This window comes from Anopheles merus, chromosome 2R, assembly GCF_017562075.2.
Source record: "Anopheles merus strain MAF chromosome 2R, AmerM5.1, whole genome shotgun sequence".
Taxonomy (NCBI): Eukaryota; Metazoa; Arthropoda; class Insecta; order Diptera; family Culicidae; genus Anopheles; species Anopheles merus.
In genome coordinates, this window is record NC_054082.1 from 4,884,020 (window position 1) to 4,905,361 (window position 21,342).

Here is a 21,342-nt window from a genome sequence, read left to right on the forward strand (position 1 = left end):
CCATAGGTCAAAGGTGACGCCCAATGTGTGTGTGTGGGACAACCGTAAGCAAACGCAAACCCCCGGCGCCCGACACACAGCATCAGCAGCAGCGTGTGCTACTATAATGAAAGCTTTATCGTTCACCAGGGTTCGCCGAAGGGTCGATTTATCGGTTCCATCCTCTTCTGGTGCCATTTACTCCCCGCCTTTCTCTCTCTCTCTCTCCCTCTCTCGACATTTAGTCGGATTACACTTGTCCGAAGCCTCTATCGTGACATTACATGCTCTTTACGTTGAAAAGCCGCTTTGCCAGCGGAGCGAAAAACCGTTGGGCTGAAAGGGGGCGAACGTTGGGGCGGAGTATGGAGGGTTCCTGCTTTTGCTTCCCAGGACGCGTACATAGTTTATTTCCGGCAGCGGCAGAAGGTTAAGCTAGATTAGAAACAGAATGAAACACGGTGGGAATGCTGGCGGACATGTTTTGGGGGTAATTATTTTCACAGAATTGAAAGGCTATTCCTCGTTTACTATCCTTTGACGGTAACGTGTAACACAAAAGCATCATTTTCGTTTTTCGTAGCAAAGATATACGACGTTACAATGAGCACTTTTCTCTTTTCCCTAAAAGCTCTTTCTCAAACAAAGAAGGACAAACACTCTCAAAGTCTTGAATCATTTAGCTTTGTAGAAGATGCACCGTTTTATTTTGTATCGAATCACCGTAAAGTGTCACCACAACCAATGTTTTTTTCTGTTGCAATTTGTTCTATGTTCTATTCTTGCCCTTTTTCCTGTTCAAATACTTCCCACTTGTGGTGTCCATCATCATCATCATCTCCTAAAACATTGAACTCTGCTGTTGTAGCAATGCTTGCAATCTCAAAACAAACGCCCGTACCCTGTGTAGCCTTTGGAAAGGCTTTCCCTACCCCGTCTTGCAGTACACAATACTTTCACTTCAATTTGCGGCTGCGACAGACATGTACTCGATGTACTAACAACGTTCTAAAGAGTGTTCAGTTTTACAAACTTGTGTTGCGTAAGCCCTCTGGTTCTGGCTCTGGTGTGCGCTCTCCTATGCCTTTTTTGTAAGTGGTTTTGCCTAAATTTGTCCGATATGCTTCACAGCGTTCCTCTACAATTGTGTGCTAGCGGGTTTGAATGCTTAAGTATCTACAATTCGTCTACAAAACACTGTTTGCACTCGCTACAATAGATGTCCCGTTTGTTCACTTTGCTCTTTGCACTCTTTGCGTGGATACTACCGCGACAAGTCGTTTATTTACTTTGGAAACAATATGGAACATAACAGTGCAAATAGTGTGGCAAGTAATTTAAGTAAATCAATTAAAATGTTAAGTAATTTTGAATCGCACAAATCCCAATTCACCCTGCTATACATAAGGAATGAACAATTTTGTGTAATGCTTTGATAGCACCAGTTCTTATCATCGTTTAAAAAAAAATAATAAAACAACGTTTATCCCATTTCCCAGCGTTGGTATAAAATGGCAAAAGAAAAACACATTAAAATTACAACCACAAAACGAGCCTCCACCCATCCACCTTATTTTATTTACTACCGTTGAAGCATTAAAGTGTCGTCCAGTAATGATCAGCACCATGATGTTTAAACACCCAACGCCCCAAGCGTCATGAAAATCATGGGGCCCCATTAGCAGCGCTGTGTATAAAAATCAAACGAAAAAAAAAATGTGTAAAAAAAACACCAACCAACCAACCAACCAATCCAGAATTTAAATTCAATCGTCCCGATAAAATGGCCTTTGAAATAGTTTTACTGCTGCGCTAGTGTGTTGAATATATTAAATAAAAATAGCACAGCTCCACCACCCACCGCTAAACCATAACCATTCCCGGTCCCGGTCGGGTGGCCTCCAGAACGCAACAAATGCAATAGGGCAGAACAACAGCAGGCGTCGAGCTTTATGACGGTTTTGGCAAAGCTTTCACACATAACACACACACACACACACATACTCGGAGTTGTAAAATGTAATTTACACCTTGACCCACGACACAAAATCATTGGCTTCTCCCCGGCTGGTCTGTTTTTCTTCCCGGCTTTGGGCGGGGGGAGAGGGGGAACCCATCAAACCGCCCGCACCAGACCAGACCAGAGGGTGGATATGTGGATTGCCCGATATGTGTCACGTTCATCACTGGAGGGGTTGATTTTTTTTTTTGTGTCGATCGGTCCATAAACTTCGATGACCAGCCGAAACCGTTACGGACGTCGTTCGGTTAAATCAGATCCGTAAAACCCTCTACACCCTTCCTGGCAATGGGCTTTCGGTTCGGTCTGGTTTCGTTTGATTTGAGTGTTTTTTGTGTTCTATGCGGTGCTGTGCTTTCCCGGGCACATAGACGAAGGGAAAAAGATGTGGGAAAAAGGTATGCGAGAGACAGAGAGAGAAAGCCGAAACTAATAAAACGGTAATGGGTGCAACATAGCCGGGTTTGGGGCTAGCAGCTATTGAGCATGAGTTAGCAAAAGGGAAGCAAACACACACATCAGGGGGAGGCCGTGAAGAGAAGAAGAAAAAACGCATCAACACAGAACGGATTCCGAAATAGGAAACGGTTGGCTAAAACGGATTCGAATGAAAGGAGCTTTATGACTCTCACGGAAGCATTTACGCCCTTTCGCTGCTGTTTTGTTTCTATGTGTATGTGTGTGTATGTGTGTGTATTGATGTGTGCTGCCTACGGCGAAAAGAGTGATAGAGGGGGAAAGGGGAATGTTTCCCCCTTGTGTGTGTGTGTAGTGCTAGTTTGTAAGCGTTTGCGTTCTGGACCAGTGAGGTGGCGCGCGTGTAGGTAAACCTTGGTGAAGCCTTGGTCAACCAAAACCCAGGTGGCGAAAGGTGGTGAACACGGTAGAATAACCTTCAACTTTTCTACCGCTTTCCGCACTGCACTGATGTTGGCTACTAATACTAATGCACAGCAGCCACACACACTCCCAAGCAGCAGAAAGCCGCGAAACGCACACAAATCTCCTTTCCGACCCGTCCCGTTCCGAACGGTTGCCATGGGAGAGACACAAGCGCCCACCGGGACGACGACGGGGCTGGCGCTGTTTACTGTGATGGTTGCTGCTGTTGCTGCTGCTGCTGCTGCTGGGACTGTCTTCTGCAGGCGTTGTTCTTCGACAGGTCGGACTCGGAATTTTTCAGCTCCATCGCCAACTTGTAGCCCAGCTCCGGGCGACGATCCCGTCCTTCGACCATGGCTTTGACCTGGAAAGAGGGCGCAGGGATAGAAAGAAGAAAAAAAAAACCGGCGTTGAAAGAAGCAAACCAACCAACAAGGGCCAGAGCGCGTAAGAGATAAATCTGTTCTTGTGCACCGGCAAGAAGAAGAAGCAGAAGAAGAAGTGATTGAAAGTGACCGAAAAATAAAACACATTTCGCCCTCTCCCCAGACGGTCCGGCTCGAGGTACTTTACTGTGCAGTGCGGTGCGATTTAATGCGAGACGTTCACCATCATTCGCCAGCTTCCTGTACCCCTCGCCCCCTCCTTCCCGTTATCGTCCTGTCGTCCGACACACGGCGGGCACGGGTGGAACCGGGTTCGGGATTGGATCCCTGAAAATCCCGGTTTCAATTTTGGGGTTGGCAATTTTGCAGAGTGCTGCTCCTTTTACGTGTGTGTGTGTGTGTGCCGCCGTCTTTCAGTCTCTTCTTTCTTTTGCCCTCTTGGATAGAGTAATTAATTTCCCTTTTTCCAGTCGATGCGCCCTTCGCCCTTGGGGCTCATTACCTACCTCGCGGGATGACACGATGACGCCATTGCTGGAAATCACCGTCTGCTTGGTGCTCTCGATGTCGTTCAGATCGACGCCCCGGCAACAGTCGTCGATCAGTATGGTCCGGTAGCCGGCCGACAGCGCATCGATGGCCGTTGCACCTGTGCAGCGGGAAAGAGAGTGCAAGCAATACAGTGGATGAAATGAATTTCTCTTTTAACAGCAGCAGCAGCAGCAGCCCCTTCAGCCAGTGGGCAGTGGGTGAGTCCACAGCGTGACAATTTCCAACGAATCCGAAATCGAAAACCTCCGAACCGGTACAACAGTATGGCCCTGCGCTTTCGATGCAGTGTAGCCTATTAGTAGATTAATTTGGCCGATTTTCATTTATTTAATGAAGCTCGGCACGACCCTCCATCAGCGACTCCCCTTTTCCCGTAGGCCCGTAGGCCTTTCAATTTCGTGTCATGACGGTCCAAAATGTATGCTTCATGCGGGCTGCAGTAGCGGCAGCAGCAGCATTGGCGCTTCGTTTTGCATCCGTTGACTATTTTTGTGCACCGTGTTACACGCCGGAGGGTTTGCTCCGGTTTTGTTTGCTATTCAATCTGTACTGAAAGCACCCACACACCCACTCATCCTTACCATTTGCGGGAGGTGGGGGGGGGGGCGGAAATGGCCTCGTCGAGAAGGAAGCAGACACAGCAGAGAGAGAGAGAGAGAGAGAGGATGTGCTTGATGTGGGGAATTGTGGAGCTTTTTTGCCCGCGCTTCGTCGCTTTCGATGAGTGGGTTGAAGTTCGATTTAATTTCCTTACTTACAAGGAAATTGAATCATTTGCCAGTGGATGAGGGCGCCCCACCGTTTTAGACCCCGCATTTGCACACGTATTTTATTTTAAACAGCAAGTAATGAGATTCTACGAAGAGAAAATAACCTAACCTCAATGCCGGCGCTGTGCAACCCAGTGACCGTAAGTAATTGTTGCGCTGTGCTTTATTTCTGGCTCACCCACCTCTCTGGGTCGGAAATGTTAAATTAAAATGGCGCTGCTCGGACACAGTGTTACAGCGTGTGTTTTAAAGCAGCATGTGTTGTGCATGTAATGCATGCGTCTGTGCACGTGCAGTTTTGTAGCCATGTGTTGTAGCTCATTATAAACAAACCACCGAAACAAGAATCGATTCGAAAAATGATAATAGGAAAACCTAATCGTTTCTCGATGCATATGTTGCCGGGCTAAGCGCCAAGGCTCATCGGCGCAGCGCGTAAAATCGATAGCTATTTGTTTGCGCTTCGTGCTAGCGTACGCAAGAGGGCGCCCCAGGGCCGTTCGAGTGCGGGCCGGCGGGGAGAGGTTTTCCGCATACGAGTGGATCTGTCAAGATTGAAGCAAACTTAATTACGAAGTACGTGGTCGAAATTGAAAATGGCAAAGCTGCTACTAATACCTCGTACCGATTTCGTTTCGTTTCGTTTCGTTAGCGCGCCACATCGTTTCCACACCGCGAGAGAGAGGGAGAGACGAATGCCGCGCTACAACAGGCCGCAGCAGGCAGGCAGGCAGCAAATCGATTCTTCTTCCCTTCACATGCCCTTCGCGCTCGGTTTGCTCGGGCGTTTGCGGGAGTTTCGAATTCAATTTTCAACCGACAGCAGCGTGGAGAGATAATGAGCGCGATTGGAATAATTATACAACCGGTTCTTTTGTTGGTTTTCTTTTTTGTGTGTGCATCTCTCTCGCGGGCGTGTACATAATGGAGCGCGATGTCGGCCAAAACTCCCGTGTCCATCAATCGGGGGTTAGCGAAAGCGAAAGAGTCTTACCAACGCAAACGTCGTACGCCAGGCCACACACGTAGATGTCGGTCGAGCCCTTTAGTCGCAGCTGGGCGCACAGTGTCGTGTCGGAGAGCTTCTTGTTGTCCCAGAACACCGAGTACGAGTCCACCTCCGGGTTGGTGCCTTTGTACACCTTCACGCCGTGCTCGACGACCTAAAATTGCGTAGAGTGAGAGAGAAAAGGAGAGGGAAACATAAAGTAAGCACGATAAGCCAACAGCCATTTCAGCTTCGCAACTCTTACCTTCAAATCTTTGTGTAACTCCGAGCCCCACGAATCCTGCACGCAGTGGCGCGGCCAGAGCCGCTGCTTCATCGGGGGCGGTCCGGCAAAGATGACCGTATCGTAAACCTGCGCATTGTCCGCATTCAGCTGTCCGATGCGGGTTCAGCAGCAGCAGTAGCAGTAAGTCAAAAGAAAGGCTGATAAGAATGGAACACACACACACACACACACACACGCGCGCGCGCGCCGCCTCAACTTACCGGGCTGGTTGGATGAATCGGGCGCTGTTTGATGTTGTCGATGAAGGAAACGTGATCGCTCGGGTGCCAGTCCAGCGAGTAGAACACCGCATCGAAGTCAACCGTATCCAGCAGCTTATTGATCGGCTCGATAACCTAACCAAACAGAGAGGGAGTGAAAGGATAAAAGAGAAACTTGAAATGTTGATACACTGCCCGAAACACGGTTGGCCGAGCCGTCGTTGCCAATGGCACCGGGCGACCATCCCACCCCACCGGCACGTCGGTTTCAATTTCAGCGCCTACGCGGATCCGTCTGACAGCTGTCGTAATTTAATTCACCATTCACGCTACTAAGGGGCGAACACAGACACACATACACACACACACACTTCATAGTGGGCCACGCGCTGTGCCTGGACGTGTGCGAGAAAACAAAAATCCGGACGGCCGTTCAGGCAGTGTCCGCCGAGTCAACGCCGCATGTCAGCGATGTGTCACGCAAGTCACGCAGACGGGATGATGCATGGTGGTAGTGGTGTGGCCGCCCACCCTCCTCCCGTTCACCTATCGAAACGAAATGGAGTCCTCCTAATGAACGGCTACAGTGGTTTGCCGGCTTAATAAGCGTTCCACTTTGCCGACACATCTCTTCTGCTGGCACGGTAGGCAACAGGTATGAAGAGGGAGGGGGTTCGTGGTTTATTTTATTTATGGAGCTACAGATAAGACACTATACTGTCTCTCTCTCTCTCTCTCTATCCCGCACAGAGTACACCGCAGGTCAGGACAGATTACCCTGGCACAGGCAGGATCGCCCGGGCTTAAAACATCATAAAAGAGATCAAGCTTGATGAGACTCACTTGAGAACGAAATTTAGTACCGCTTTGGCGCTCATTGATTAGAACGTGGCACTTTCATTAATCACGTCTATCGCACGCAGCAAAAACAGCACACACGCACACACGCACAGTACAGCGCCATCATCACTGACACATAATTTCGAAAGCTTTACCAGGGAAAGATTGTGTTTGCGTTTAAAAATTGCGTCACTGTCTGCGGATGACATGCATCTTCCCTTCGGCCAAAAGCGAACAAGGCGACAGGGTACCGTACCACAACTGGGGCTACCTTTCGCTCACATACACACACACACGTCTTTGGCATTAATTACACATCATAAATGTTACCTTTTTGCCGTACCGCCTGCATCCTTATGAGCAGAACCGTCCTTACTCTCGCTCTCCCTCTCTCTCGCTGTGGAACATCCTGTTTTCCTCCTCTCGTACCCGGTCTAATATAAGCTCGGGGAAAACTATCGAAAGTTTTGCATCGAACAAAAGGAAGTTAATTAACGTCGTCGGACGTCCTCTCGTGCCACGGACCACGACCCGGCTCGGCAACACAGCTTCTTATCTGCGTTCGCACAGTTCGAAAACAGGACAGAAGGCACAAGACCATCGCCAGCAGCAGGGTTGCTCTACCATCCACCAGCGGCCAAACAAATGGCTCGGTTTGACAAACTGACCTTGCCTTGGCACATCCGAGCAGTTGGCGGGGGAGAGGGGGGGGGGAGTCACACGGAGGCCCCGGTGCAAACAGCGCCGAGGTATATTAAATTTCCGAGCACGGATTGGCATCCGGTTTAGTGAATGGTGGGTGTGTGTTCCTCCTGTGCACCGTGTGCGATGGACGTCAAGCATTTTGCGTGTTTTTATGCACACACACACACAAACACATTCACATTGCTCGCCCGAATGAAGAAGGTGCTAAAAACCACCAGAAGACTCCGTCCGTCGCTCCTGGTGGTTGCTCAAAAGCGAAGCAAACATCATCACCGGGGGACGCTTGGCTCTGTTGAAGCCCCCGAGACCCATGGCTAAAGATAAGCCTTAAAAGCAAGCGAGAGCAAGCTGCTGTTTCCTTCCCCCCGGCATCTCGACCATCATCCCGGGAGGTTGGACCTTTCGACCTGCACCTTTTGTTTACCAATCTGCGTCGTTACCTCTTCTACCTTTCGCACTTCACATCACCACTTTCGCTGTGTGCGCCCGTGTGCGCTTGTGTGCCTGTGTGTTAATGTGTTGACTTGTCTCAAAGGACATCCACACCGCGCCTCCACGCCCCCCCACTGGGTGGAATGATGGTGGTGTCTTTACTTGAAAGTTGAAAATAGCCATTGCTTTCATCGCTGGCCGTCGTGTCCCGTCCGATCTCATGCGGCGAGAGCGTGTTGCATCTGCAAGGCATCTTTCGTACAGCCAACAGTGCAGTCGGCTGCAAGTTGTTTCCTTAGGATGCTGGCCAATGGGGGAAGAGAAGCGGGTGAGTAGGAAGGGGAAGGAAAGGGCGGTAGGAAATGTAGCTACAAATTGAGGATATTGAATGGTGGCCCAGCGTGGTCCCCATGGGAAAAGGTCACCATCCGGCGGGTTTTATTCGTTCGCTAGCGGACTTTCGGGGGTTTGCAAACGGACCCGGGAGGGGCGTCTAGCAAGGAACGGCCAAAGAAACCACTCTGCGCCGTTGAGCGCCTTATCAAAGGTCAGCAACGACTCGATATTGTTTTTCAGCGACATTGAGGCACAAGCAAAAGAGGGGAGTTGCGGTTTTATGTCGTGAGGCAAAGTGTTGATTCTTTGGCAAACAATGGTTGAGGGAAAACAAGGTTTTAACGCTATTAAACTGTTCCTTAATCAGAAACATCAGTTAAAAACATAACAAAAATAAATATATGTTGTGTTTTTCATTTTTGTGAAATTTGTTAACCGATTTGCATAACTTTAGGGGCTTATATGACGTGCTTATTACCAAACCCCTAAAGTTATGCAACGCCGCAAATAAAACACGTTTTAACTGCATTTTCATTGCTAAACTGAAACATCAACCTAACGGCATTAGCGGCCACCTAACCCAAGAACTAAAAACCGCCTCCGGTCGATGACGGTGTATTGATAGTTGGCAGGGTTGTTAATTTCACACAAAACACGATCTCCCACCGTGATCCTGTGCTGTGTCAGTCTTACCTCCAGCCCGTTCTGCTGCGCGCTGCAGTTGCTGATGTTGAGCGAACCGCTGATGAAGTCGTTCTGGACGTCCACGATGAGAAAGGCGCTAATGGGGCGCACGATCTGCGAAAGAGGGGGAAGGGATAAAGAAAACGTTAAAAAAACAGAATATGAAAAGCTCGCTCGTTTTCGCAAACGGGAACGGCTGGGCGAGTTGAACATTCTTTGCAAAAACGTGCAAAACCCGGAAAAACAAATCCATCCATCCACACCAGCCAGAGAATGAAAAGCTGCAACTCATCACGAGGGGGGTACGATGACGGCGAAGCGATGGAACGATGGATAGCTTATGGTGTATTTAAACCGTGTGTGTGTGTGTGTGTGTTACCGTACTTATACCCCTGCGGTCGACTTCGGCACCAATAAGCCATGTCCATTATACACGTTTTCAACAACAACAACAACAACAACAACAACAACAACAGCGAAAACAGCACACACACAGAACGAAACGAAACCCAGTGCTCGTGTGCAGTACAAAAGGCACCCTCGGGCGGAGGATGCTTCTGCCGTTCTCATTATGCCGCTTTTGCATAATAGGACACCCATCCGGACGTCTCCCCGGCCGATGAAGCGATAAAAGGGACGAAGTGGCCGCCGGGGGACAAAAACATGCCAAACAAGAAAAAGACATCCACACATGATCCACGGCACGCGGGCAGAAAGAAAGAAGGATGCGGTTGCGGGCAGGCAGCAACGAGAGAATAAGCACACATACACAAAAAACGCCCGACAAGAAAATAGATTTATCGTACAGCAGCAGCAGCAGCAGCAGGAACAGTGCCAGGCCGGGCACACAAAAAAGCCACTTCTCATGTGTCGAAAACCTTTCCGGAAGATAAAATCCTCTCACGTCACGTAATCGCCCGCCGGTCGGTGTGTGAGATCCTGCTCACAAAATTATCATCAATCAAACCGTTTATCCCACATGGGCCCTGTGTGTGTGTGTGTGTGTGTGTGTGTGTGTGTGTGTGTGTGTGTGTGTGTGTGTGTGTGTGTCTGTGTGTGTGCCACCGCTCTCTCCTTCCTCTGTCTCCCACAAGACAACAACGAGAAAGGAGCGGAACAACACCACCCGGCCGATTCGGTCCGGTCCTTTTGCCGTACTGCACGTCGTCTTCGTCACGCACGTCAGTAACAACGGAAGCGTACTTCTGTCCTCGTGTGAAGGATATGCCACTGACACGGTACTTTGACTACTACCGAGTACCGTGTGATGTTGTCGCTCTGTGTGCTGTTCCGTCCAAACCAACCAAGCAGTCAACCACCCGTCCGTCCGGGAATGCATAAGTGCCCGGCAGTGCGCTTGTGGGTGGGTTATCTTTCCGGCAGCAGCGATAACGCGCAACGATCGCGCCAACCAAGCCGGCTAAGGTGTCGAGGTTCCGAAAGGATCGGGGTTATTTTAAACAAAACGCCTCCAAACCCTCATGTTCTTTTAGTGAGGGGGAAGGAAACCTATGTTCCGGCGAACAACACGCTCGAACGCATCAGATATGCAGCTCTGCTCTGCCTTGACCGTTTTGACTTGAGCCCCGCGATATTGTGCGGCTCATTTGATGCAACAACAACAACACCGCAAAGCCACCAAGCAGGGACGAAAAGTGGGAAGCAAACGAAAAATGGCCTACATTACACCCCCTTCTCGCCTTCTCTCCATTGACCAACATTATCCAGTGCACACTCCAGGCGTCATTATAGTGATGGGATTGTGCTTTTTGTCTGTTTTTCCGCTCGAGGGTGTTGTTTGAAGCGAGCGTTGTTGGAGCACTGAAGGAGCGTGTTAAGTGTCCTGTACTGTGAACAACTGTGGCCGACAAAAAAAAATAGCTTGTAGAAACCGGGAATTCACATCGGAGAGGACACAAAAACACGGGAAAGGGTGAATGGAAATTCAGTACAAGCGCACTCAGGTTCGCACTTCATTTCACGCAACGCTTCCTGTGGCCTGGGTCTCGGAGTCATCGGTAACCGGAACCCCTTACCTTAATCGAGCTGCAAATCGAACCAATTTCAGTGCTGGTTGAATTCGATTCGGCTAGAATTTCTTGTAGGAAGTGCCTACTCAGAGCGCTACTCATCGGGAAGGTCTCGGGAAGGTCCCGGGAAGGTGTCCCGACCAAAATGGAGCCACAAGCAAAGGCTCTGCTTGCGTGTGTGTATTGTTGAGGGAAAAAAAAACTACACACAGGCAAAAAGTGTCTGGGAAACTTCTGCAAGGCTTTCACCATAAGTTGTGTTCAACCCCCGATCACCACATAGACACATTGCAAACGTCGTCTCTTTTTTGCTGTTGTTCCTCCCCATTCCCGTAGCGACGACAGGGTGCGGGGTAAAGGTTCCTATCTCCATGGCAAAATGAATTCGTCCGCAAGCCGCCGGAACGTTTTCAGCTTACCAATGAGGCGGGCCATCACTGCTTCGGGCGCTTAAACGGTTAGCTAATGGCTGGCAATAGATGACTTCATCAGTGCGGCCCCATTCCTCGGCCTGCGCCTACGGGGCGACTAACTGGGCGAAGGTGGGTCTAATTTATTGACGAGTGGCTTATTATTTTTTTTTTTGGCGCCCTTTACTCGCCCGATTCAGATTGTACACACAGTTAGTTCCCTTTTTCGTGTGTGTGTGTGTGTGTTTGTGTTTGCGCCGTCGGGCAGGGCGTGGAGAGAGATTTTGAATGTTCATTGGTGCGTGGAACAAAAACACCCGCCGCCGCCGGAAGCATATAAATCTGCAAAGCAAATTAATTTTAACCGATCAATCTAACCGATCCCGAACTCGGTCGGTGGTGCTGTTATCTAGAGCAGAATTTAATTGAATGATTATAATTATATTTTATGGCCTTTCCCCATATGCGTGATCATCTCTCGCCCTATATATATAAGCTTTGTATGAAATTGTGCCTGAAAAATACAATTACACTAGTTCAGTGGCTCTTTCCGAACGGCCTAAAAACTCGCAGTTGCCATATCCGAAATCAAATATCGACATTTTAATTGATTTACTGTGTCTCGATTTTCCATGCCCATGCGTCCCTCCCATTGCACCCGGTGGATTAATTAATGCGTACGTCAGGCGTAAATGTTAACAGCAATACTCATCGCCTTTTCTCATTGCCAACACTGCCCCTCCTCCTGCTCCTCGTTGATTGATAAGCCGACAGGCATTGACGTTGATTGAAATGGATGGAATTGTTCTACGCCTCGAACGAGCACGCGAGCCGAGCGAGCGAGCGAGCATTATTTGATAGAATTTTGAAGTTTTCAGTATCACACACCCATGCGCGCCCACCAGCAGCACCACCACCACGGCTAAAGCGCCAGTACGCGTGCCCTAGCAGCAACTCCATTATTGTGCTGTGTTTTGGTTATGCATGGGCAAGTTGTTCCCTTTGTGACCATCAGCACTTTAGGCCGTTTGTCAGAAGCGTACAACAATGAGGCAAACAAAAATCCCAATACACGCATCGCAAATTCAGTAAAAATTGACAGCCATTTTAATTGAACTCTCGATAATTCTCTCGATAGTTAATTAAGAAATCAGTTCTGTGTTCTTAAATCAATCCAATAAACAATAAGAGCGATTTTACATCTAATTTTGTGTAACAAGACCTACAATACATCCCCAACGCGCCTAAATGTATGCAAACGGTATGACAACAAAATGTTTCTACCGTCTTGTTTCTTGTCGTACCCCAACAGAAGCAGCGTTGTGGACTGACAACTTCAATCCTTCGTGCCCGAAACACATCACAAAATACTATTTCAAAAATGGCCGAACAGTTGTCTGATGCACCATACACACACACACTCACACACACTCACACACCATTAAACGATGAAAGTGGTGCATACGGTGGAAATCAAATTGACAATATTGCAAGGTCAGTGTGTTGTACCACGCCCCCCCCTCTCACACCAAAATGTCTAACCTCCCGCCCCACGCTGGCACCCAAACCAGAACTGCCATTTCCGGAAGGAAATTGGGACTCCTTCCTTTTGCACTAGGTGGGGTACAGCGCCGGTTCGACGACGACTTCAAATGCTTCGACTCATCCCGAGCGCGGAATGAAGACAGATTGCTCACCGTCCCCGGGAGGACATTTCTTCAGGGCCACCGTACTCGGAATGCCGACTGTGCTCAAGCCGGAATGATTGATTTTCTTCCGAGCAATGGTTCGTGGTTCGCTCTTCTTCGGATTGACTTTGGCTGTGCACGTTGCGAGCCAGATTTTCCGTTGTAGTTGCTGCTTCTACTGGCCCGTTTTTTTTGTTTGTGTTTTGCTCCTGCCTCTTCTACTCCTCAATTGCTTGGCCTGGCCTGGCCTTGAGCGGTACCCGCCGACGATTGTGGGGATATGGCCTTTGAACTACGAGCACACACACACACAGGGTTCGTACTTTTTCCTAGCTGCTCAAGAACGAGAACTTGCTCCATATTTCGGATTCGGAGCGGAAGGGAAAGAGGGCGATGCGATGGCGAAGCGGGAGCCTTGGTACTTTCTCTGAAAGGTTTACCACCCCGGAACAGAACGTTGATTGAAATCGATTGCCATTTTTGCACGTCCGGGAAGGAAAGGGCGGCAAGGAGAGAGAGAGTTACGATTGCTTCGGCAAAGCGATTGAACTTGAACAACAAACTGCAACCTACGCGAAGGAGCGCACAATGTTACGTCACTGCCGGTTTGGTTGTGCAGTTTTTTGCTGTGTGTGTTTGTGTGTCTGTTGAAAATAAATTTAATTCTCTCCTGCATTCTCCCGTGCGCGCACGGACGAAATTCGATTCGCACGTAGCGAAAAACAATCATAACCTTATCAATTCGCAAATGTGTATGGGGAGCTAGTGACCTTTGCTGATGGGTGGGCTCCTCTACCAGACGAAACACAACTTACCGTCTTGATCCACTGATTCCAGCAGAACTGGAACTCCTCCCGATCGATGTAGCCGTCCTCGTTCTTGTCGAACACGGCAAACATCTGCTCCAGTCGATCGGACGGCACCACGTAGATGTGACCTTTATCATTGCGGAACAGTGCCCGACAGATCAGCGTAAACTCGTTCAGCGAAAGCCGATCATCTCTGCAGAGAAGAGAAAGGTGAAATGTAAATTAGTTGCTTTCCCAGTGGTGCAAATGCCCGTTTCCTGCTAGATGTGATTGACAGTCGTCGGTTTTGGTGGCTGTACCATAAAATCGACCGCAATATCCTTCCAACCGAACCTCCACCACCGAGAATGCGAAAGGTCAATGGGCAAGGTTTTAGCAAAGTTTGGTCCCCCCCCCTCCCCCCTCTTCCCCACAGACAGCTCCACCTGCCACAATTACATGCAGCCTGAGTGCAGGTGAGTTGCAAAAGTTTCTGCGCCTTCGCGTGAACGGGAAAGCGGGGCGACCTCGGAAAAGCAGGAAACTTTCTCCGAAGGACGCGCGGGCTTAGGAACAGCAGCAGCAGCAGCAGCACACTCCGAAGCCCGAAAACCGTAGACGATGCAAATTAAATAAATCAATACCACCAAGCATTCGCTGCGGGGGAGGGCTTAGGGCGTGAGAGTTTTATTTCGCGGTATTTATTTCTACTTTCGGTCGAAGCTTTCGCTCCCAACGCTCACGCGGATTATTGCAGGTGTAACAGCAGCAGCAGCAGCAGGCTGATGAGTGAGGAAAAATACGCAAACGGTTGACATGCCGCACGAGAGTACGGCACCCGAAACGCAACACAATAACGACCCTCTCCCCCCTCGTGGGGCACACGTGCGGGCGGGCGGACTGGCGCGCCAAACCGTCTGACGTCTGATTGACGTACATCGATACTGGCGGGTGTTTGGTGGTAGCTTCTGGAAATAAATCCTTCTGGGTGTTGATTTTCCCCCTCCCCCCTTCCCAATTTTATCCAACTCTGCGAGAGGACAACCGACGGCCGTGTTTGCTGCACACTACTGTGGTCGAGCCCGGTCGGGAGAAATCCTGCCGGGAATGGTTTGGGGATTGAATTTTATTTCGCACCATGAATAACTCAACTTTATAACTTTATTAGTGTCAGTTGCCATTTGCGGACGCGAATGTGCGTCCATCGACGATCGAGAGGGCGGGTGAAAGCTTTCACCTTCCCTTGAGAGTGGGCTGTGGGTGAGGATTATTTCATTTGAAAGCTCATCACAGAACATTGAGTAGCGTCGAGCGAGCGAGAGCGCATCTTGGGGAATTGTGACAGTTCGGTTGAAGATTTTCCTGATTTGTTAGGGGCTTTCTCGCACACAGCACACACACACAGCCAGCCAGCCAACCATTCGATGTTTGCAATCGGGTTCCAGAACTGACATGCCCGCGCGCGCCATTCACTCACCGGCGGGTACAACTCCCGCCTTAGTGCTGCGTCCCGAGCCGGTTGCCCATGGCCCGTGGACAACTTTATTTTATTTCTTACCATCTACCCACCACCATTGCCCTCCACCCCCTTGCCCCCGCCGCCGTCGGTGCCGGGTAAGTCCGTGCCATGGACAATTTATGGGTTTAATTTGCATATTTTTATGCTTCACCGCAATCGACACCGATTGCGCTTCGCCGACTGGCTTTGGCAGAGCTTAAAACTGGGCTGGGTGAAATGGGGGTAAAAAGGACGGAAGAGACCAAACAAAAAAAACGGCAAAAACAAAACGAGATTCGTTTTCCTCCCTTCCTTTACTCCATCCTTTCGTTTCGGGGTTCCCTTTCGGAGCCGAAGCAGACGATCACGTGTACAGCTGACAATAACACGCACAGACACACACACACATACACACACACACACACACACACACACATACACACAATGCCTTCGACGTACGATCGACGGTACGGCTCGATTTTCACTCTCAGCAGCACAACTACTTGACAAACGCACCCGCTTTTACGGATGAAAGCATTCGACAAGCAATGGAAGAGACAGCGAGAGTAACGAAAAAAGGATTTTTGGAAAATTATTTACTACTAGCAGACCCAATTTTTGGCCATTGCTTGCGTTCTTCCACAAAATTTCCAAAATGAATGAAAATGCTGGGCCAAACCTGGGCGCAAACTTTTTGGTGATGGGAAACTTTTGGCCGGGGATTTATCTCGCATCGTTAAACGCGCCCGCCACGTGGAAAACTCATCCCAAGCACTTGCCGCTTTTCTGTGTGTGTGTGTGTGTTGCATCAATTCCGCACCACTCCACGTCGTGTGATTGTGATAATGGCGCAAGACGCGCCCGGAACCACACGGTTCCGCCAAAATGATAATCGCTGAACCGACGCTTATTGCACTTCGTTTGTTCCCTAGGCTTGCCTTCTCTCTCTCTCTCTCTCTCTCTTTCTCTCTCTCTCTCTCTCTCTCTCTTACTTCGCTCTTAACAGTGCCGTCGCTTTGATGTGCGTTGACAATGGTATCATTTCGTTGCACTAGGAATGCTGCAACTATCTTGAGAAATGTTGAGTAAACCCTCCCAAACGGTCCCAAAGCGAACTGTTGCCGAACTGTTGCAACAAGAGAAAGTTTTGGCGAGCGAAATGCGAAACGTGCTGCTCCACGCTATTTAGCGTTCACAGCGTTCCCAGCGATGGCAGCTTTTGCAATCGCGTTTGTTCAAGCGGAGACGATTGTTTTCAATTAGGCATGTAAAAGCATTTGGAACATGTAAATGAGTTATTTGAGTTTGCAAAAGTCAGTCGCGGCGAGTTTTCGGTACATACGCTTTGCGTACGTATGTCACATGCTGCCAGCGTATATTGCGTGTGATTTACACTGCCAGCGATGGAGCTGTGTACGAAGCAGTGCTGCAAAATGTCACTGTCAATGGCATACATAATTCTGGCTGGAACAAAATCCATGTCAGTGTCACGTACGCAATTATGATGATCAGGGGTGATAGTCAAACAGTTGGTGTGGCCATCACATGCTTAGTGACATTTTTGTTATCAACTTTTCAGTCAGTCACTTGGTCACTTGTCACTTGGCGACATTTTCTGTCGGTGATCATCACGATAGTCATGGGAGATGTGCGGTGCGTGCAAGTGGTCCTAACCAACAAAATGAGCATGCTTTATCGCTCAAATGCTTTATCAGTTTACCCAACAGACCTTCAAAGTAGACAGATAGTCATCATGTAGGTCCCAAGAATGTCGTGATTATCATTGGGAGAAAATGTCATGATCATTTGAGTGACCAAGAGTTGGGTGCTACAAAAAATGTCACCAAGCATGTGATTGGTCCACCAACTGTTCGAGTCTCATCCCTAAACATCACAATTATATACGTGAGCTGACTTGAACTTCGTTTCTGTCGTGAGTGTTGGTGCATTTGGCAGCACTGTTCACAGCTAGAAAAAGTCATGATTATGTTTGCGCCGCCATTAAGCTCAGTCAGACTATCGCGTTGGACGCAAGCCATCCGCATGTCACGTTCGGCATGTCCTGACGCACTTTCATTAAGTATCAGCAACTAACATCAAGCCATACCACGGATATGTTCCCTGTTTTCGTTGGTGATCGTCACGTGATGCTCATGACCTTTTGCAGCACTGGTACGATGTATCATTTAAATTATGCAATACTTCAACATCTTTTTTTTGTGACTTTAACATGAACGAACGGGGCCGGTCTGGTGGTACAGTCGTCAACTTGCACGACTTAACAACATGCCCGTCATGAGTTCAAGCCCCGAATAGACCGTGCTCCCATACGTAGGACTGACTATCCTGCTATGGTAACAATAAGTCACTGAAAGCCAAGCTCACTTCACTAGTGAGTACAGGGCAGGCCTTGACCGATAACGGTTGTTGTGCTAATGAAGAAGAACATGAACAAACAACAATCGAGATTAGAGCCAATGTGTCCAACTTATTTTCCTGCACGGATTTTCAACGGTATGTTTGGATTTATCGGCAAGGCGAAACAACTTGCCTTTGCAATTCATCAAAGCAAGCCGCTGCTGGCTGGCTCACCCTTCCCATTTCGAAACTACAGAAATAAAGCAGCAAATAATAAAACACAACTCTTCACCCATGTAAGGGGGGGGCAGCCCACACTGCAGCAGTAGTAGTTGACGTTTGGAGTTGACTTTCAAAACCGAAACTTTGCACGCCACATGCCGAGCTCTGACGAGGCCGGGGACTGTATAATTGTAACAAATTTCGCAATCCTGAGTGGGTCCTTTACCACCGCGCACTGTAGGGCGTCTCGTGTCCCCCCCCCCCGCAGCCAACCGCTGCGACAGTCATTTTCTGGTCCGACACGAATGAATGATATGTATCTCGAAAAAAAAAACAAAAAAAAGAAAAGAAAAATGGCGAAACATACAACTAATTTCAGCAACATTCAAGCGCACCAGCGTGCTTGCTTCAGGGACACACCGGTGTGTAGATTTGGCCTCCCGATTACTGCTCAATTATCCAAGTTCAAACTCGTATAAATCTTCACACAGCGATCTCACTCTCTCTCTCTCTCGCACGCGCCTTCGTCTCGAAAAAAAGGAGTACATTTGCATGTTCAGCGGAAATTTAAAACTATTGGCTTTTTGCCCACGTCAAAACGAGGTTACCGAGGGCAGCAAGAGGAGGGCGAATGAAAAGAAGGAACAGAAAAGTCGATGAGAAAAGCAAGTAAAAGCAGCATGGGGTTGGAAAGGTAGCAAGAGAATGCCCTGCTGGGGTGAGGAGGAGCAGGGTTTGAAAGATGAAAAACTCCCAACTAAGCCTGTGCCGGGCCAGGATTCAATATCGTGTCGGAACGACGATTAGTTGTTTGCCAAAACCCGGAACCATTTTTCTTCCTTCATCGCTCAGTTCCCCTCCACCGGGGGGGTCTCGACCCTCCAACATCCATTCCTGTCATCGCACGTAAGCATTCCCATGACGTAGGCATTTGTTTTGTGCCGTTTGACAACGCTTCGAGGAAAAGTTTTCCCGCCAACACACACACACACACACCCACACACCCGCCTTTTCTTGCCCTTGCGTAATCAATATCCGTTCTCACACTATACACAGTTATTTCGATGCATCATGGATAGGGGCAAATTTTATGATTTTCACATTCTCACGTCGTACCATTTACCCATCCACGCCACGAACCGGTGAGAACGAAAGCGAAGGAGCACGACAGCACGAACAGGCGCAAAGCTCCGATCAAATATCGATGATTATTGTAAAAATCGGTCCAAATAAAGCTTACCTCCCCCTCACCCCGGTCGCATCGCAGCCCCTTCCCAATTGGGACGGGAATAATCATCGCGAATTGGCATGGAATTTATTTGTATTGTAAACAGTGGCATACCCTTTATTGGTTGAGCCGATATTCCGGGAATTTTTCCCCCAGAGTTCCATTTCGTGGTGGAGCCGCCTGGTAGTTCATATAAATGCTTGCGCAATGCCGGATTGCTCGGGAAGAGAAGCAGAAAGCATGGAATGGTACAGTTGCAAAATAAATATGCAACATGACGGAGGGGGTTTTTCTGTGTCTAACGAATTGCAACACGGCCACGTTCTTAACAGTGAACAATGGTCATAAAAGTTTCGGTGTGCACATAATGCAAGGCTGACAGGCTTCCTGGCTCGGCTGGCTGCCGCCTTCTGTACGCGCGAATCACATGAATAATTGCCACCAGCTGCTGCTGCTTAAGACGTGCAAAACAGAACAGAGGGAACTGGCTGATGATGGTGCAAAGTTTAAAGAAAAATGGCCCCGTCCTTTTTAAGCAGCTGGAGAGGAAAAGTTTAATTGCCACAAAACCATGTGGTTCTGCTCGCGCGTTCGCTTAGCGGCGGCGCCATGGCAACGGTGAGAAAAGAATCATAAGGGGGCCGGGGGTTTGGAAAGGAAACTGAAATCGAAACGAAACGGGCAAAACTTTCCCTTCCCCTCCTGTCGCTTTCATCCTTACACTGCCATCGTCATTGCACTAATTTCACTTGCCTGCCCGCTTCTGAAGCGAGCCGCTCATTGTGCGCGAAATGAATGAACAGTGTTGCTGCGCTTCCGGCCACTCACTTACCGGAATGCGTCTTTTTAATGGTCTGTTGCACTTTTCACACCCCCCAGTTACCTAGTGGCCTTCTGTAACGCAACGGGTGGCAATTGTACATCCTTACTAAAGCAGTCACACACACAGCACACAGCACACTCGCATACAACAAATTAAGTTAAATGGTTCACCTCGAGGGGAATTTGTGAAGTGTGCTCGCTGCTGCTTGAACAACAGTTCAAAGGCTACTTTGTTAAACTTTTAGCCCGCGCGTGTTGTCTTGCAAGCGCAATATGTTAATTATACATGCAACACGATGCAAACATTATGCGGCAGAGAAGGGAGAGAGAGAGAGGGGGGGGGGGGGGTTGGGGTGCATTCAGCCCCTCACAATAGGGTGAAATTGCTCGCCTTTCTGATGTGAGTTTAATTTAATACCGCGATGACGTCACGGACAACGGTTGTGTGTACCGGGTGCACGTCGGGGCTTTGATTTGTGACGTCAATCGTTCACCGTAAGCAATGGATCGCATCGCCTTGCGGCACACTCACACCCAAACACGTCTATTCATTATCATCAAAATATCATCATCATCGTCGTCGTCATTATTGTCTTTCGAGAATAGCCGCTCGTCAAACTATCGCTAATTACTTTCGAATCATGCCCGGGCGTCGCTCTCGCTGCGTCATCATCCCCGTTCGTCGGCTGTCTCTAGCGAGCCGCATGTGTGTGTGTGTGTGTTTGCGCTGGATTGATTGAATTTCATGTGTTCACACTCGTTCCAAACCGATCGACCGGGCGGGTGATGTGTGTGTGTGTGTGTGTGTGGATCCTCTTGCTTTCCCGAAGCTATCGATCGTATTGACGTCTCACATTTGCCTTCCCATTGGGGCCCATCGTGCTCTACTACTAGTCTGCTGAAAAGCCCGGAGAATGGGTGATTAATATGCGGCTATTGTTTGCGCCTTTGTGTGTGCCTTCCTGTGGCGATATGTGACCATGGGTTGTGTATATATGTGTGAGAGATTGAACGTTATGGAAAGGGAAACATGGTTTTACACGGAGCATTTTTCTGTTCGCCACGTTATTGACTGTTTTCTCTGTATTTTATTTCCCATAATGATGATTAAATCTCCTCTGACGGATGATGTGTATCAGGCGACGTAATTTTAAATTAAAGTTTTTGACGAGTATTCTCTTTCATTCTTTTGTATTTTTAATAACGATATTTTCTTC

The 21,342-nt window shown here is 48.8% G+C and overlaps 1 protein-coding gene across 8 annotated transcripts in view; it reads right to left on the reverse strand.

The window, feature by feature from the left end:
* Positions 1-657: 657 nt before the first annotated feature.
* Positions 658-21,342, reverse strand: part of LOC121591182 (nicotinamidase) — a 59,918-nt gene continuing 39,233 nt past the window's right edge. For all 8 annotated transcript variants that reach the window (XM_041911660.1, XM_041911659.1, XM_041911658.1 and 5 more), the window contains exons 3-9: positions 14,025-14,211; positions 9,091-9,195; positions 6,085-6,219; positions 5,843-5,971; positions 5,584-5,752; positions 3,774-3,916; positions 658-3,245 (exon numbers count right to left, since the gene is read on the reverse strand). In XM_041911660.1, coding sequence (XP_041767594.1) covers positions 3,087-3,245; positions 3,774-3,916; positions 5,584-5,752; positions 5,843-5,971; positions 6,085-6,219; positions 9,091-9,195; positions 14,025-14,211 — 1,027 coding nt within the window. In that variant the 3' untranslated portion in view covers positions 658-3,086. The remainder of the gene's footprint in view (positions 3,246-3,773; positions 3,917-5,583; positions 5,753-5,842; positions 5,972-6,084; positions 6,220-9,090; positions 9,196-14,024; positions 14,212-21,342) is intronic.